Source organism: Strix uralensis, chromosome 5 (assembly GCF_047716275.1).
Source record: "Strix uralensis isolate ZFMK-TIS-50842 chromosome 5, bStrUra1, whole genome shotgun sequence".
NCBI classification, from domain to species: Eukaryota; Metazoa; Chordata; class Aves; order Strigiformes; family Strigidae; genus Strix; species Strix uralensis.
The window spans coordinates 38,788,581-38,808,420 of record NC_133976.1 but is presented as its reverse complement, the minus strand read 5'-3'; the positions used below and the strand labels follow the sequence as shown (position 1 = coordinate 38,808,420).

Sequence of the window (19,840 nt, the reverse complement as noted above, 5' to 3'; positions counted from 1 at the left end):
ACAGAGGCATTGTAGCTGAAAATGAAATAATTGGTCCACGATTTCAAGCTGTGTGTGCCTTATATTTTTAGCTGAAAAGCAATATTACAGCTTTAAGGGAATATTTTTCTAAGTTAACAATCTAAAAGGCTACGAGGTCATTCATCTAATACGAATCAGCTGCGCTAGCCCAACAAAAAGCCTATGTGCTCAGCAGCTTGTTTTTATTATCCTTTCACCCTTTTTATGAGGTCCAATTTTTTTTTATAAACAGGATTTTTAAGAATGACCTAATCTCCGATTGTTTGTGTGCATTAAATCATGTTGTTGGTCCCATACACAAGAGCAAGGAGGGCCAGGGGGAGGCAGGCCTCCCAGCAGAGGCCAACATCCACCATGGACGAAGGGGGCTGGGGCAGAGAGGGGGACCGTCCCCACAGCCACTCCTCAGCAAATTCAGCCACCGGTCTGCGCTGTCAGGAAGAGTGCTGCCGATTAACCGGGACCCCATGTGCGGTGGAGAGCCCTTTCAGGTCATGAATGAAAACAAGCAGTTACATCATTAGTACGTTTGGAGCAGAGGTAAAGCCAGGGCCTTATGCCAAACTCAGTGGTATAAATTAGACAACAAAAAGTGGCTAGGCCTTGGCAAGTTACCTTCATGCTGGAATCAGCTGAGAGAGAGACTTTATTCACTAAAAACAATCTTGGAAGCAAGTCCTTTTTTTTTTTCCTCCAGGACTCAGAGCTGGCTTCCAGTGACTAAAGCCATGTGAGGGCAGTTATTGAAAATTTTTGACATTCCAACCACAAATGAGCCAATAAATACCTTCTCCACATGTGCTTCAAAAAGAAATTGGAGTGGGGTGGAAAAGAACTAAATTATGCTACCTTCTTTCTGCAGCCAAAACGTCTATACTTACAATGGCCACCTTCAAAACTCCAGCCTCCTGGCACAGGGCCATTTCCCTCGTGGTTCTGCTTACTGCGATGTCTTCCAAAAAAAGTGTACCTAAACTGCTATTACTTCCACACATTTTGTAGTAAACTAAAAACAGACTCTAAACATGAGCCCCGTGACTTTATAAGACATGCAGCGTTCATTAAAAGGAAAAAGTCACACAAGACCCCTGGCTTTGGCCCCCATGCTAGAGATGGTTGTCTTTGCAGTGGTGTTAATTTGTAGGGGTTAGTAAACAAGTGCAGAAATCCTGGGGGAAAAAAAAAAACCAACTTGGTGGTGAAGGCGGGGAAGCACCAGTAAGAAGAGGGGGAGAAAAGAAAGATGCCTGCATTTTGAGGACTGCATTTCCTTCATCCTGCCTTACCTTTCAGTCCCCTTCTCCTGAGTGACATGATACTGCAAGGGTGTCAGCCGCTTCCTCAGCTCCTCCTGGGAAAAGACCACCTTACAGTCCTTTTTATCCCTACATGACCCTGCAAAGGGAGAGGATATGGGAGAAGGAGCCTTTTTAGCTTAAATCCTGAATAATTGCTTTGGCAGACGGCCACAGCATAGCTTCTGCATTCACTTGTCAATGACCAGACCGGTCCCTAATGCACGAAGAATGGCTCAGCTGAACTGCAGCTGATTATTTCTTCAAATCCAAGTTTAAAAAAGAATTTTGCTTGAGAGCCAGGTGATTCCACTGGAGCAGTGACAATGTGCTACAGCCAAAGCCCTTGGGTGTTTTATACACTAGACTGTTGCACAATCATTCACAAGAAATAACAGTTTTCCCACCGTTAAAAAAAAAAAATTGCAAAAAAACCAACTACAGCTGAAACATTCTTTACAAGACATCTATATTGGAGACTCACGGTAATGGGCATATGATGTTCAGCCACAACATCCAACAATTTCACTACCCTTTAAAGTAGCTGAAAAACAATTCTAAATCTTCAGAATTCCAGAAAGGTTGATTTAACTTCTAGTTGCATCCTCATCCTTTTACTTTATAACATCAACTGTTGTATTTTTTCACTGTTGAAGCAGTAGAATAGAAGCCCTGAGGAGCAAGTAATTTTTTTATGCACAAAGCTGTACAAGGTTCAACAATAAACTTGTCATAAAAATCAGGGTTGCTATTGAAAGTACCTTCCTTTGCAAATCTTGTCTTATGCTTTGCTTAGTTCACACAGAAAATCCAAGGAGTACATAAGGATTAATGTAAAAAAGCATTTGTGTAGTGCAAAAATTCACATCACATCAGGAAAGAAAAAATAACAATAAGGTTGCTTTTGAGAATGAAAACTCCCAAAGTAGTAACAGAAATTGCCAAATATTCAAATAACTTTGATAATTACTTGCAAAAATTACCTGACTAAATACAGCAGGGAAAAAGCACTCTAATTAAAATATGGTACAATTAGAAATAAACAATCCCGACAAAAATATTTTTTGCTAGTAATGTATATGCACTCATAAAAAGACCAATTGTGTTCCCAAAGTAGAGGGAACAGAGCTACCCATCTGTATGTCATTTAGTACAGGAGAGGCAATGGCAGGTTTAAATTACATGGTATTGGATTGCAATTTCCTAACATTGGATGCTTTTCTGCTTTTTTACCTTGAGTCATTACTAAGGAGTGTTCATAAAAAGTAGCTTAAAGCACAGATGCTTGCAAATCATTTAAGAAAAGATGTTTCTTTCTTCCTCCCCCTCTTCTTTTCTCATTTTTTTAATGTGTGGGGGTGGGTGAATAGGGGAGAGAGAAAAAGAATAATGCTGTTGGTCACTACCGAGTAACCCTAGGAAGTATTTTCAGGAAAAAAAAAAAGTAAAATTGAAAACATGTGATTGAAGTAAATAGTGCAAACATAAAAAGCTTTACTAGTGAAAGAAAGGTATTGAAAAGCGACTTTATTTCATAGATTAGAAATTACTTTTGATCTAAACATTCTTAAAAACAGATTGTTTTCCACTCTGAGCCATCTCATTAGCTGTCCTGCAGAGCCTTCGTTTTAATGGCAAGCTTTGAAAGAGCACTGCTGTATGCCTTTGTTAGCTTCAATCTTATTTGGGAGAGGGATAAAGATTTCATTCCAGGTCTCTTTGTTTGTGTTTCAAGAACCACTAAAGCAGTATTCACACAAATTTTGCAGGAATGTGCCCTGTGCCATAGCTTACAAATTATTTGGTTTTGGTGCACTTAAAGGTCACCTTCCAAATTAGCAAAATTTTCCTACATCCTGGCTTTTCAACCTTAAATGTAAATATTGTTTCCTAACTGTAAGTGAGGTTTGTTCTTTACAACGTTTGGTTGCTTATTTAAAGATGTCAAATGTTGGAGGTTTTTATTCTCTGAACATGCAGAGCTCTAGGACTAATAAGTCTTTCAAAGTACAGCTAACAGGGAAAGGAAGCATATGCATTATATAAATAGCTATTGTTATGTTGCATTACACAGCTCAGAAAGAAACTGTTTGAGAGACAGTCTTTCATCTATAATTTCAGTACTTAAAAAGTTGTCTAGAGAGCAGCAAAGAATCTTACAAAACAACACCTCTTCACTTTTAAAAGTATCTACCAATTATTTTTTAAAAGAATTCTATTTGCTCTTTAGATGTTGCAAAAAAGCAAACTAAGCGTAACTTCATTTTGGAAAAGTCAGAGCTAATACTGAATGTTTTAAAGAATGGTCAGTATGCCCTCTTTTCTCTCCTTGAATAATTTTTCATCTATTTTAGAAATTTAGTGTTCTTCAGTCAATGGGCTAACTATATGCACAAGAAAATTTCTATATGCCACTTGATCCATGACATAGATCAGAAGTAGGAAGCGTGTTATAAAAGATTTTTTTCCCCATTGCTTTTAATAATCAACTGTGTTTTACAATACAGACAAATATTTATGTCTACAGGGGAATTTTGTCAAACTGGACTGGGGTAAACTGCACCCTACCCCAACAAAGGACTCTCCAGGTTTGTAATTTAATGGAGTATACATCAGCAAAAAGCTATAGTTGCACTACAAAACATAAAGGAAATCTTTTGATCCAGCCCTCTGCATTTGAGAACAGCCCTATTCAATTAATCGCACTTATTATTTAACTGCTATCAACAACAACAAAAAAAAGCTCAGTAAATTGACTGTACTATTTCCATATTGCCAAAGAGCCAAGGAGGTAAAGCAAGACTCACCCCTGACTGCAAAGGATGTAAGGATATGTTACCTGAAACAGGGCTAGCCTACAAGCCTCAATAAAATGCAATGAATCCTAAAAATTACTGGATGAGATTCTAGGAATGCAGTCCTTTGGTTAGGAAAAAAAATTACAGGCAAGAGGGACAAAAGTGCTCAACTTGCAGTACAATAGTGGCTACTTCCATTTTTTTCAGCTGTTCCTTTACAGCATATAGATGTCTGCTACGTTCAAGCCAACTGTCTGTGGGAGGGGACAACATAAAGCTACACAAATATATGCCCAATATGACAGAAACTGCCGCTAGCAGTGCAGCTGTTATCAAATTCGTTGTTAAAGGAGGGAATAAAGGTGCAGGCTGACCATCTTCCTCGGTCTGGTTCCCCAAAGAAGGGACCAGGTACAGGCTGTGGAAAGGGTTCCCATACAGGCAACAAACTTCTTCAGCAACTCAGGCATAAAGAAAGGCAGGCTCACAGTTCATTTGCAAATTATACAGTTCAAGGCAGAGGAGAAAAAAGGTCATCCGTTTTACAAATAGCATGGCATCAGTGTGATTACATTAAAGGTGAGACTAAATTAGATACACTGTGGGAATAACAGAGTCTGGATTCATTGGATCTGTAATAGGTCTCTGGACTGGATCTCACTTGCTCTTTGGAGGTGATGCTCTCAGCAATGACTTTTAGAAGAGCCCAGTACAGCTACGTTCCTAACTCCAGTTAGATCCCGCTGTTAGGAGAAGTGAACACCAGCCTAGAAGGGCAGACAAAATTCCCTTTACATTCCACTTCAGGATCGGAGGCCAGATTAAATCCTCTAATCAGTGCTCCTCGGTGCCTTCACTGAGGTTGACGATCATTAGAAGAGCAGTGTGCAGGCAACTGTTCCACAAACAGGCACCAGCGTTTCTACTTGAGGCCATCATCCTTCTGCCTTTTGCCAAGAGTTACAGCAGTGCTAAAAGCTGTTAAGATCCTGGAGCAGGATGGAAGGCTTTGTGAAGAAAAGGCCAGGCTCACAAATCTTAATTCATAAACATTAAAAAAAAAGCTGAGGAAGGTGAAACAAACACCAACAGAAACCCTTTTGGAGCCTTTGTGGCATTTCTGTGCTTAGGAATGGGTTTTCTGAAAAGCAATGCAATGCACACTACCATTTACTATTCACCTGCAAACTACAGGCATTTCAGAATTCAGCTCTGGAGTCCTCCTCTGTACGAATAAGTGAACAGAAAGTATTTTCTGGGTGTTGACTTGATAATGAAGACATTAAGCATCTCACCTCAGACAAAAATTCCAATTTTAATTGACCTTTTCAAATCTGTGGTTCATAACGCAGGCATGTGCTATTTCCTTCCATATAAGCAATCACAAGAAAACTAGCAACAAGGTATGTCCAGACAGACGGACACAACTTAGCAGACCATTACTCCTCACCACTCAGCCCTTCACCTGCTCCCAGTGTGCTGGAGAGTGGCGATTAATGTCTGTCATGCCCTGAAATATGGTGGCATTTTGCCTGATGGCTTTCCTTCTTCAAATAGTCTTTTGAACTGTTCTAACGATTTTCTCTTACGTTTGTTGCTTTCTATCACTGAAATTAACTCAACATTTCAACTGAGTGGAAGACACAGCACACATTTTCCCCCTTCTACGTATGCTTATGTTCCACTAGCATTAATGGACATTACAGTCATGCACTGAGCACATACCATTAAGACTTCCTGAATTAAATATGGCAAGATCAAATGTTCCAGCAGAGCACAGCCATACAATAAATCGGGCTTCTAGTTTTCAGTACTACTTTTAATATAACCAAGCAGTTTTTTAGGGGCCTTCTAGCACATTTTGTTATTCATATACCACCCCAGCCCCAATCCTGCAATGTGACCTGTGTGGGCAGACCCTTGGGAATATGCATAGCTCCAACAACTACATAAGGGTCTATGAATGTACATCAGATTACAGGATTTGGCTCTAAGTATACATCTCTGCTTCCCAAATCCTGTCCCCTCATGGGTGGGTCACACCTTAGTCATCAGTGGTAAATTATCTCAAACTGACATTAAGAGGAATCCTGCAAAGTTAAAAAATATTTGTGTACCTATCTTTTAATAAATAGCCTTACATACGCTATTGCTAACACTCAGTATTATTAAAAGTGGAATTCTCATTTTTATTATTTCAAGTCTAAATTACACAGTTTATGCTTCTTGTTTACAGTTTTGCCTCTCTCTCTGCTTAGGAAAAGGAAAACGCACAACTCTCTCTTTCACTTCTGTTTAGTCTGTTCTCTGCAGACTCCAGTCCACAGCCTTGGGAGAATGCCACAGAGTCCTTTCACTACAAACAAGCCAGGAACTGCTCATCTAGTTTAAAAAAGAACAACTCTTGAAAATGCAAATCGATGCAAACAGTTCTATTGGTTTGTAAGTTGAAAAACACTGTTTTACAAAATCTGTATTTGACATGATAGATTTTTTATAATCCCATCACAAGCCATTTTAAATTATCTAAGCATGCTGCTGACTAGGATAGATGCTGCAGAAGAACTCTGAAAAGTTGGGAGGTCACGTTTAAGTAAAATCCAAACTTCATCATTAAAAAAACCCTGTAAATGTTTTACACGTTGAAAAACAGATCTGTGTTTCTTCTCTGAGGGATGGCTCCTTTGCTTTCTTGCTGTAGGTAGCTAACTCCCACCTGCTGTTGAAATACCATTTGCAGTTTCATGCAAGCATTAGGAGTAATGGGGCGAAGACCATTTCCACTACATTGTGCGTTGAAAATCCAAAAGTTGGGTACCAGGACAACAGTTACAATTTTGGGTCAAATGCCAGGTTGTATCTGAAAAGAACACCACCCAAAAATTAACTGTCTTTAAAAAAAATTATTTACTTAACACCCAGGAGGGTCACATGGCCACAAGGGAAGGGCAAGCCCCTTCTGTGCAAATTTGCAAGCTTCCCATGCAACCAAGTAACAGAGCTACCATATTTATTTTTTCCACCTGGTCATCAGCATGGCTCCCATTTTATATAAATGCATATATTTTGAGTCACCGTCAGAGATCTCCCATGTAAGACAGCAAATTTCTCAAGCACTAAAAATAAATCCCAAACTCCCAACTAACGCATCGCCTCTGCACACTTGTTTTCTTTCCAAAGAAAGTGGTACTGGAACCCCAGTGTTCCCCGTACAGGCAGCATCTATGGGACCAGAAGCTGACTGGTTGTTTCCACAGGTCTGCAAGCCTCTTTGTGGCTGGTTACATGGCCAAGGTAGCCGCACAAGCCAAAGAGACATTCCCTGGAGAAGAAATCTGAAGCTGCCTCTCCTCCCCGCAAATGCAAAATACATTTAACAAAAGACTGAAATGTTTTGTGCAGTGGGGAAAAGGGAAGGAAAAGCAGCTCGTCTGTCCTCTCCAGGGATGTCTACTTTACTTCCTTATCTCACGTTAATGAAATAAATGTCACTACCAGCCACAATCTTAGTCTCACAACCTTTCCAAATTATAACCACTGAGGACTCCACCATCACCCTGCGCCAGCTGGTGGAGGGGTAGGCAGCTTCCCCCAGGGCTTTTTGAGCTGTCACCTTCACCTGTACCATAGCGACGGCAGCATGTGGCTGCTCAGCAGAGATTGGTGAATAGAAGCACCTTCACTTAAGTGGAGCAAAAGCTCATTACGTTATGAACTGCCACTTTTGTTACCCTTTCTGCTGAGATGGCCAAAGAGTGCACGGGGCAGCTGATGTATTTGCCTTACTCTTGAATGCAAACCAGGCAAGACAAAATCGAGATCTACTGGTACAGCAGTGGAGGAGGGAACATTTATAATGATGGATTTATCTTCCTCTCTCTCTTAACAGATAAAGAGACTTTTGTTTTGCTGATATGATCCTAGCACCTTTCATAGGCACTACATTTGCTTAAATTAAAACCAAGAAAGGCACTCTGTATCTGGTCAGTAGATTTCTGTCAGAATCAATAAAAGGGTGCACAACATATGGAAAGGCATTTTATTAACAGCAGAATTAAGCTGAATTTAGTAAGAGCGCTTTATGCTACCTTTTGCATTTAAAATATTTCAGTAAGCCATCAAAATAAGTTTATTCACACGGCTTTAATAAAGGTTTAACCCTGGCAGCAGAAACAATTAAAAAGTCAGCATTTGCCAGCGGTTACCACAGTGGTGTGTAGCTTATTGTGGCATTTAGGCTGTTGCTAAATCCTCCTGCTGCTTCCTCCACAATAGTGATGTGTGGCCTGTGAAATGAGCACTGCGTTTCAAGAATCAAGGTGCCACAATCTATACTTGGGATGGGGGTGGAGGAAAGGAGCAGGGTGGAGGGAGGTCTTTCTTCTCCAGTTCCCCCCAACAGCCCAGATCTAACTCCCTGCAAAACTCAGTCTGTCTCCAACTGTGCAGGAACCCTTTTAGCAAAAATGCAAGCAGGCACAGCCTGCTTCATGGCCTTTCATCCCACATCTCCAAGCACTGAGGGACACACCCAGCATGAGGACAGGAACAGCTGGAACACGCTGTGCTCCAGCTGTTGCTCTGCTGTGGCCACCACGGAAAACACTGTAGCCCCCTCCCCTCTCAACCTGCTTCAGAACTAAAGGTAGAGAAACAGCCAAAAAAGGTTAGTGACTGCCAACTTCTTTCCCTGGTGGGCTTTCTGGACTTCCCTATGTTTCTGTAAAATTCAGCCATGCTTTATGGGTCAGGAAGATGGGGTCAAGCCCTATAAAAGGGCTTTAAGAGGACTCAGTCGAGCCCTTCCCTGCTGTGCTTTCCTCGGGAGTCCTTGACTGGGCCAGAGCATTGAGCAGGGAGGTGTTACCTGCAGCACACAAAGCTGCCAGAGCCGAACCTGGGCTGCCAGCAGCTACCGTCCCACAAGAACCTCTCCTCCAGCTGAAGTAGGGGGCACCTTCGTACCTCAGCCACATGCTCCTTCCCAACATAGTCTCTTTTGAAGGCAATCATGAGATGAGACACATGTTTAGCTTGTAACTAAGAACAAACCTTTTCTGCTTCTTAGCCATCTCTGGGACACAATTCCTCTCTACTCATCTCCCCCCAGATCACGATCTGTGGTGTAGTAACCTGTGGTTAACCTAACAGCTAAGTTATAGCAGTGTTTGTGTCTCTGGTGCCTGATTCTCAATCCATGCTCTAGACCCATTCAATGTACCATCAAACTCCAAGCTCACACATCCCCTAAGTGACCTCCTGGGTCATCTCCTCCATTGCTTCCCAACATACTCTCACTGACTTCAGGGTTCGCATTCCCATCTTGCACCTTTTCTTTCTTGCCCTCCCTCAGCTTAACAAGATATAAAATCTCCTTCCATTTTGTGTGCTGTTGTCTCTCCTTTATAGAATCACAAAGTCATCTAGGTTGGAAAAGACCTTGAAGATCACCTAGTCCAACCATTAACCTAACATTGACAGTTCTGAACTACACCATATCCCTAAGCGCTTATGTCAATCACATTCATCACATCACAAATGTTACATCACATTCTTCTCTGCAACCTTTATCATGCACTCTTCAGAGAAAGGACAAAGCCAGGAGCTGCTTTTAATTGAAGAGAAAAAAGTGAAAGCAGCCCTTAAAGGACTTCTCAGACCTCCTGTTATAAACAGACAGTCCCAGTAACTAAAAAAGTGGCTTTTCATGGGAAACTAAAACACAGAAACACCATTAGTGCTGAAACCTCATATTTTCCATACCCAACTAAGCAGAAAGCGCAGTAAGCCTGAGCTGTAGAAGACACAGGAATGGAACGCAGAAAATTTATGAGCTCCCAGAATTAAAACATTCCTGCAAGAAGGGTAGAAATGGCTTGTGGTGGGTCCTTTATAGGAGCAGGAAGGGAAGGCAAATGACCTTAAGAGATCTGTCAGGAAACACATTAAGGAACTGGCTCTGTGCATGGTCTGGGAGCACAAGAAACGTTTCACCATCCTTGTGCTACTTCTTGCCAGAGTCACTGAGGAGCCTCCACCCAGGCGAGGCAGGGACGACGAGCACCTTCTGTCTATCCAGCAGATGAGGGAGAGTGCAAAACTCCGCCAGGACAAGGACTTAAGGAGGGGGAAAAAAACAGGGTACGAACCCTAGGGTGCAAACAAAAAGGGGACATTAACAAAGGGTTTCTGGTCTTCTTTATGATCCCAAGTTTTGCAAGCATCAGGCACAATAACAGTATTACTCCCAATGAGATATCTACAAATAAATTTCATTCTAAACTGTACTAAAGTAGACATTCTAGACTGAATACTATTGTACAAAAGAAACATTTGTAAATACAGAATAGCATTGAATATACTCCCATTAAGACACCTCTATATAAAGGTAATTTTAAAAACATATTTTCAAGCCATTCCAAAAATATGATAATTTTATGCTCTGTTATGATACTACAGTGTTCAACTTCATATGACTACGAAGTAGACATACACACAAACATTTATATAACAATGACACATGAACAGCTATTGTGCTCACACAGTGCTTGTTTTCAAGACTTTTCGAGCATTTACTAAATTCCTCAAAACTGCTGGGAGGTAGTAAACTACATAATTTTTAAGACTGTATTTTAAGTTTAAAAATCTATGCGTGTTCCAAATCGTTATTTTCTTTTTTTTTTTCTTTTTAATTTAGCATCATAGAAATTAGTTTTGATTTTTGCCCCCCAACCAATTCTGAGGAACAAGTACATCCAGCTGAGACCTTGTATGACATATTTAAACCCAGAGCAAATTTTTACATTCAAGATATAAACCCCAGAAAACATTTATGTTTATAGGGATTTATCATTAAAACATTGACAGGCATTTAACCACAGCGATACAGGTGGGTTTTGCTATACAACATATCAGTCTTACTCTTCTTTCAGATCACGTGAACAGACATCTTTAATAGTACATCTCTGGTGATACACATTACAGAAAGCTACAAGAAAGTTATACATTACGGAAATTATATCTCTGAACATAGAAACATACAATATGAAACATTTCGACATACTTAAGTCACACAAAGTTTGATAGCAACTACCGTACTTTGAACACATGAGACTAAGGTCTTTTCTAGACTTTTTGTTGTTAAATTCAGATCTGGCAAACACTACACACACACACACAATTTCACTGACATGAGCATTCTGAGAGTTCAGAGGGACAAATGTATATGAATAACTCATGTATGTAACTGTCTGCAAGATCTGCTCCTAAAAGTAATCCTTTATGTTAGCAGATTACTACCAAAAATCCAGTTCTGAGACCCAGTAATTTTCTGTTCACTAACTATTCAATTGTATGAGAAGACATTATACTGAAACTTGGAATTAACAAAGGTTTAATAAAACAAGTTATGAGAAATTATACTATCGATATTTACTTAATAAAGACTTACACCATATGCCCAGCACCATCTTCATACAGATGTATTGTAGTTTAATCTAATCCTAGAAAAGTATGGTTTACTACTAGTAGTTATTTTAGTAATTAAACACTTCACAACAATTTAATATTATCTAGGACTTTATTATTTCATACAGAAAAAAACCCCCCTAAGTCTACCCCTGTAATTTCTTCATGATTACTTTTACTTAATTTTACAAGCACCATAATTTTCTTTGATCTACAGGAAAGGAAAAGCCAAATTATCTCATGCAAAAAATGTGATGTAAGCAGCACAACATTCAAAGTGTTAAAGAAATAAAGGATTTTTTTAAGAAATGAGAACCCATAATAATTAAAATACACAGCAAAACAAAATAAGCTCTTTTTACTTCATAGCCTGGTGGTCTGCTACAGAAAACATATGTACATGGAATCTGCATAATCATTATTTGTACCAGTTACTTGTTGGTACGCACTAACGCAGCTGAAGTAGTTTTTACATTAAAAGTTTGGGGGTGTTTTGTTCTGGTTTTGTTTCAAGGTTTTTTTTTAAGATTTAATTTCTGTGAACTAAATCCTAGCAGGTGCTGAGGGCATCCTACATTTCCAAAGAAATTTAGAGCATTCAACCCTAATAAAGTGGGCTCAAGGAGCGACACTTCTACATCACAGGACTGACACAACCAAGCTGTAATTATTACTGGCAATGAAGAAACATTGAACCAATGTGAAGGTAGTTTGCGTACCAGCACAGATTGATGTGATTTTTCCCAGTGCTCATGCTTTTCTTAAAATACTTGTAAATGTTCATAAGGTCTCCGGGTGTACTTTATGTATGAATGACTCCTAAATGGGAAGCTTTTCATATAGTGCTAAGTGTGCAAAACAGCATATCCTTAGTGCCATCTACTGGGAATGCCTCCTCATACCCTGACTTTACCATGTTGGCTATAAAAAATGTAATGGGCAAACTGTACACTAGGTTTGCACACGTTGAAACGTTTAGTCCACACTTCAGACAAAAAAAAACCCTTTAAACTTGGAAGAATAAATCCACACTCCAGGTGCTAATATACAAATAGAAAAAAAAGAGTAAAAACACTTCACTAGCACAACTGATCCAGTGTAACTCGCACATGCTTACAAAACAGTGTTTCATAGAAGAGACACAAAGGTCATCCCTATTGTAAGATACTTCCTAGCATTATTTCATTCATTTAACTTATGGAGAAAAAAAATCACTTATTTCTGATCTACAACTATAACTTTCTATTAAACTAAATATTGCATTGTATTACTTTGCTCCTTACAGAAAGGACAGGGGTACCATTCCAAGCATAGAAATTGAAATGATATTTTCATTTAAGTCCATGTCCTGCAAATATTTAACTGCATGGAGTTTAAAACTGTGCTTGAAAGCCCAATTTACAACTCTTCTGGCACTTTGCTCCCTTACGCTGAGGAGGCAGGGGTTCCAGAAGGTTAGAAAGTCTCCTTCCTTATGGAATTTGCCACTGAATTAGAAGACAACCAAACTCCATACCATTTCAGACTCCATGGGCACATAGCATGACAGTACGGCTGCACGGCTGCAATTCGCACAGAACTGGGCGGTGGGAAAAGTACTAACTCAAAGTGTTATGTTATAAAAAACTCATGAGAACTCGTGGTGTTTTCTGCATACTCAAAAGTTAAAGTCACAGTGCATTGTGGCATTTAAGCAGATGTTGGCTCTAGATCTCGTTCCCATGTTTAATTTGATACATGCTATACCATTTACTTGCAACCCCCTCAATATACCACACACAAAAAAACAAACCAAAGGCAAAGCAAGCCTACATTAGTTTATAAGCATCTGGGGAATTTAGATTACTCTTAAAATATGTGAGATATGTGATTGTATATTATTTCACTGTTAGCAGATGAATTTGGGTTTATTATACATAAATACATATATATATAAAGTAGACAGTCAGTGGAACTCAATCTATTAATGTCTGCACAGTTATGGATCAAAGGGACAGGAATAAACAGTAGTATTATGAGCTTTTTATTCCAAAATGTGACTACCGGATCATGCCAGAAAAATTACTTGACAAAATAGCTAATGTCATGCTTTCCAAACAGGTACGCAATAGCAAAACCTCCCATGGGCTGTGTTTCTAGCTGACCAACTTTGAGATCTCCTTTTCAGAGCAGAAACAAAATGGCCAGAAGACTGTGTGCCCCCATCTTAAGGTAGACACCGGCAATATAAGCACACATCAAAAGGTGCATAATGAGGGCTAAGGAAATTTGCTTACCCTATATTTTTAGGATTTTAAATCTGGCTCAGCAGCAAATATAACAGGAAACGAAGGTCAGGCTGACACAATGTGGGCTATTGTCTCTCTTCCTCAATATGTGTTTGCAGCTCCTATCTAGGTTAATGGGTTTTGTGCACATGTGGGGGGAAACAGAACACAAATGCTGCAAAAATTGGACTCAGATTTAGTTCAAATAAAGTGTAATCAGCTTCAGAAAAATCCATCAGCTTGAAAACTGATGTCTTATCACTGAAAAAATCTTTAAAACATCAACTCCATATGCTTTAAGTCCAGCATTTTGCACCCTTATGAACCGGTTGTGAGTGTAGTACAAACACCCAAGCTGTTTCTTTTTTGATGCTTCAAATACGGATCAGCCAGGACTATATATTTTTTATTTGGGTGTCAAGAAAATTCCTAGTAATGTTCAAAATTAGCTCAGTGCAGCTTTTATTTTCTCCCACCTAACCACGTACACTGACATTATTATGCAGACATTACAGATACTGTTGCTGTTAAACACAAAATACTCAGGTTCAAGGTTTTCATGATACAACAAACCCATGGAGATGGGGTTTTACCGAAACCTTCACAGACCTAATAGCTGAACCTGGACCTTACAATAAAAGTGCAGCTGCATCTGGGCATTAAATTGCATGTTTCCATTTATTTATTTAGAGAAGTGTCATGTAACTAAAGAATATGCTGTCAGAGGAATTAAAGAATTAAGTTTTAAGTTCTGCACACTTTTTGTACATAGTTTTCAGTGCAACATATTTGATTCATAATAAAAATGTAAAAAGAGACACATGGAGTGTAACTATAGTATACTGCTAAAGATTTTGGAAAATATTTTTAAGTCCTATGATTTAACAGAAAACAATACGCTAAATTCTTTTCTGCATCTCTTTCAAAAAATTATAAATGGCATTTAATACATTATTTTCAGTTTCATTCCACTGGTTTTGCCAATGACGAAAATAATATAAAATTTACGAGAGAATATGTTGGACAAGGAAGTCAGCATTTCCAAGCATGCTAAAATACTTCAGATATGAAAACCCTCACTCAAGCCAGTGACTTTTACAAAAAAACCCAAACTTCTGGTTCAAAGGAAAATTTAAACAAACCAGAGCAACCCATAGCACATAGTTTCCTGCAGCAGAGACACTCATTCCTAAAGGGCCTTCATTACGCATGACACAACAAGCAGCACCCATTCAACCTGAGGGAAGCCCACAGGCTCGCAGGGCCACTGGCTGGCTCTTTGTCACCAAATGCAGCAGGTTGAATGCAGACATCACTGTGATATCCTCACCAACAAAACCAGAGGCAAAGAACAGGGGCAAGAGCTGAGTAGGGAAGAAAAAGAAAAAAAAAAAAAAAGAAAAAAAAAGATGAGAACAAATTAAAACATCAAAGATGTTAAGATACATTCACAGAAAAAACAATGCTTACAATTTTATGAGACCACCACACAGGAGCACAATTCTAAATGTGCTTTTCTTAGTACGTTTAGCCCATTTGTGATACACCCCCCCCTAAAATCAAAATTGATATATCAAAATATATATTACAAAGTATTCAGAGAAGCAACTTTCTATGCTACCAAGTGAGAGGGAGTGGGCATTTTTATAGGGGGCATTCACAATGGCTGCTTTAGATACCCAACTGAGAGCAACTCAGGGTAGCAACCTATGTGCTCACAAGTGCAGAGGTACCAAGAGAGAAACCTCAGGACCTCAGCTTGATAGCAGGAATCCTGCTTTGAACACCCAGGAATGCCGAGCAGATCAAACGTACAGGCTTTTTCTATTTATTTTATTTAAAACAAAATCACACTCCGCAACATTTCTGAATGGTGAATGCTGGACACCAGTCATTGCTAAAAATTGTTCTTTTGATGACTTGTTTGAGGAACGTGACATTTCATTGTAATAAACTTGCCAGATATCTTAAAACCACAACTTTTTTTTTTAAAGGCAGGAAATAATTTGCATTGTAAACTGCCCATGAGATATATTTAACCAGTCTTCCGGCCAGTTTAAAGATAGCAAACAGAAAAATGGCAGTTGCAAGATTTAATTTTAGAAGGATTTAATGTATGAATACTAGTCGTTTCATTTGCCCTGCGATGGGAAAGAGAAAACGCAGCTCCCTTATAGCCCTGCCATTCATAGCCACAGCTCGCTTCGGAAGATGATGTGACATCGGGGACCGGAGCCAACTCCCACCAAAGTCACTAATGAAGCTCCCATGGGCTCTGGTGGAAGCAGGATTAGGCGCCCGGTGCCTAATGACAGCAGGGCACGACTCCTCGTCCCCTCCCAGGTGCCCTCTTCCTTTCTGGCCTGTGGCAGCACAGGAGCTGCGGGACGCAAGGTCCGGCCGTGGCCCGGGGCAGGGCTCGGCCGAGACAAGCCGAGCACGGGCTCACCCCGAAGAGCAGGCACATAGTGCCCAGCCATACGTATCACCCAGCCACTCCGGAGTGTATCTGACGGAAACCTGCTTGCATGAACATGCCTGAGCTCTGACTTATCCAAACTAAACTCGCGGCAAAGCCCAAACACCTCCGTGCTGCCGAACGGCGGCAAAGCGGGGGGAAGCTGGGCGCTGCTCGGCGGGCGGACAGCCCGAGAGCCATTACACAGAAATAATCATGGCGTTGTCACGAGTGACTGCAGAGCCGATTAAAAAAAAAAAAAAAAAGAGTAACCCCCCTCCCCAGCAGACTGCCGGCTAATAAAAGCCGGGAGACCCGCGCGCAGCCACGCTACACGCCGCCGCTCTCCCGGCCCCGCCCCGCAGCGGCCTGCGGGCGGGCAGCGCGTGCCCCGCCTGCCGGGCCCACAACAGGGCGGCGCTCCCCCCCCGCCCGGGACGGCGCCGCCTGGCGGCCGAGGCCCGGCACCGCTCGCCCCCCTGGCTGGCGGGTGTCCCGGCCGCCATTATACCTGGGCCACGGCCCGCCCGTGGCTTCCGCGGGGACGCCGCCGGCCGCGGGGCTTCGTGAGCGCCTGGCTCCGCCACAGCTCTCAGCAGCGTGACTTTCTGGGGCGGTGCCCGGGGTACCGACAGCCCTTGCAGAGGTCAGCATGCCGAAGGGCAGACGGACAGACCGAGCCCTACCCAGCAAGGTCTTAACTGACCCTGTGTCAATGACCTCTTACAGGTCTTCACGAAGCCCCCCTGCGCAGCCAGGCACGGGCACCCGAGGAGCAGAGCGTAGGGTGAGGGGACGCACCGTGTCACCTGCCCCTTGCGCAGTCCCTCGGCCCAACAGACACCCTCATCCCTGGTCCTGGACTGACCTCCCGCACCAACACCACTTCCCTGCTCTCCCCTGTCAGGATTGTAACTCCCTCGAATGTAAGCAGTTTAAAGGAAATTATTTTAAATTCCCGAGGATTATAAAATAGATCCTGACCTCTTGCAAATGTCAAGTATTTCAGTGTTCACCAAAATGTATTCATAAAGACTCGGAGGATATATAAGTCCTGAAAGTCCAATAAAACGTAACTGAGCATTCATGAAAACTTTATTGCAGTTAACATATTTTATTCTTTTATTGCTGACATTTTGATCACTATTTTTATTTACTCTGTACATTACAGCAATGCCCAGTAGTTTGAAGCAGGAGTGGACCTCCTGGTGCTAGGTACTGTATGCACACACACAAAACCCCTGCTGTGGGCAGCTTACAGACTACTGTAAGAACTACTTGTAAAGAATCAGTAAAGAGAAGAGCAAAGTCAAACTCATTACAATTAACACATTTGGTTTGGAGGTGCTTCACCTGTCTGCCAATTCCATGGGTACAGAGAACAGACTGGGGGAGATAACAGTAATGTTCTTGTGACAGGTTAAGATCTTTGCTCTTTCTGCAGCAGATGCAAGCTTGGCCACAGCTCAGGAACAGGTTCAGGAACTGGGTTTGCGTCTCAAATTTATTAAACAGGAACAGCCAGAGCACAACAAGAAACATGGGAAGAAAACACCATCCTGGAAATTGCAGGTGGTTTAAACTCCTGTGCTGTGCACAGCCAGACCTTTCCAGGTTAAGTGAAGACCCCATGCTGGTGCTGGAGGGAAGGCAGCTGTGCCGGCACAGCACCCCACTTCACCAGTGCGGAGTGGCCTGGGGACAGCACCATGCTAACGCAACTGTTGTACGCCTGAGCCAGGGCAAGTACTTCAGCATTGCACTCCCACCACACAGACTTGTCACCCCCTGCACCTTTAATACAGCACTGCAACGTGCCACTTTTCTGGTGGGACAGATGCTCCATGAAGAAGAGGTCAGAACAAAACTCACAATCCAGGGAAAGGAATGATGCTTTTATATGTCACTTGGTTTTGTTGTTTGGTGAGTTGGTGGGTTTTTTTTTAAGCACGTGCTGCTTGCTGCACTGCCTGCAACCCCCAGGACACCACTGGCTCCTCCCCACTTGTCCCCCAGTGTCACTAGACCTCTTGGAGCCCCTTCACTTTAACCGAGAACAACATGGGCCAGCATTGATCTTTCCTCTGGCTCTTGTAAGATAAAACACTATGCTCAGAGATAGCTTGTAAATCTTATAAATATAGATCATACAAATATAGGAGTAACTATGTCATCAGGTGGGCTGCAGAAGCCTTTTGGCTAGGAAGATACACATTGTAACTCCAGGAAAGCCTTCCTTTCAGGACCCTGACACCCTAATGTTGACATATGTTAAAGTACACCAAGCTTTCAAGAGCTTCTATATCGTCTATTGCAAACATTCAGAAATCACAAGTTTGGCCCCAAAATAAACATGATTTGTTAAGAAGTAACATTATGGGGTCTGTCAAATTTGTCCTTTGGAAACTGAGAACTTTGTATGTACTCAGGTTATGTTTTCTCAACCTCTGTCTGCAACTAGAGAAATTTCTTTGGGGGATGGACAACTTGAGAGATTGAAATCTGATATTATCACATTTTGCTTTCAAGAGCTGCAAAGGAAACATCAATGGTGTTGGGAGCTGATAACACTACTGGTTTAAGTTTTTCCATATTCAGTGTTTTTCCTGACAACTCAGGTCCAGAATTCCTAAAATTACATGAGAATCCCAGCTCTCAAGAAAAATTGTGAAGTTTTAAATTTACTTGTAAAGGGCTTAAAGTAACCCAAATTCCTAAGGGAACAATCATTTCTTTTCTTGTCCCAATAATGAGACCTTAATAGTGAGAGGCTTCTACTTTTTTTCCAATTCTCCCCCCCCAAGTCTCTGGCCCCATTTGGAAGGCAGGAAACATTTAGAGATAGGTACACGCTAGCCAGAGAGCCAGGCTCTTGTCAGAAATTTCTATGTCACTGGAAAAAGCAGAGTAAAAATATTGCCACACTGGAGAAACCCAAACAACCTGAAGTTAGAAGACAGTAAAGGCCTGTGAGTCTGCTATACTCAAGTGTGACATTAACAGTTTAAATTTAATCAATATTTGCTTTGTTAAGTTTCTCCAGTTCAGCAGTAAGTTCAAACAGTTGTTTGGCAAAGGGTTTATTTATTTATTTTGACATAAATCAAACCATAACCAAATTTTCACTGATAAATTCTAGTGGAATATTTAATACATATATTTATTCCAACCTTAGCATTTGAAATTTTTTTTATGTGGCTTTTGTTCACTTTATACTGCTGCCAGTTCAGCATACAGAACAGAGCAACCACCAGGCATTGCAAGAACAAGAAGTGCAGCTTAGAGAGAACCACATGAGCAAGTATTTCAGGATATCATGGGTTTCTGTGTCTAAACAGTTATTTACTCACTAGTCATTCTCCCTTAACATTTCCTCTGCTAAGGCCAAAGCCCTTAGTCTCTCCTGCTCCCTGCATTGCACTTGGTAGTTTTTAGGGACTTTACTGTTTGCGGTAAACATCTTCGGTTTGTCATCATGTGTGCTAAGGTGGAGGTAAAGGCAATGTTTAACAGCTTATAAGGAGATGTTTAATC

At 41.1% G+C, this 19,840-nt stretch overlaps 1 protein-coding gene across 3 annotated transcripts in view; it reads right to left on the bottom strand.

Annotated features, from left to right (window-relative positions):
• MSRB3 (methionine sulfoxide reductase B3) overlaps positions 1–19,840 on the bottom strand; it is an 88,856-nt gene that overhangs the window by 50,838 nt on the left and 18,178 nt on the right. For 2 of the 3 annotated variants that reach the window (XM_074870510.1, XM_074870509.1), the window contains exons 2-3: positions 15,086–15,212; positions 1,308–1,416 (exon numbers count right to left, since the gene is read on the bottom strand). In XM_074870510.1, the coding sequence (XP_074726611.1) occupies positions 1,308–1,416; positions 15,086–15,212 (236 nt within the window). The remainder of the gene's footprint in view (positions 1–1,307; positions 1,417–15,085; positions 15,213–19,840) is intronic. The other variant, XM_074870511.1, reaches the window with a different exon arrangement.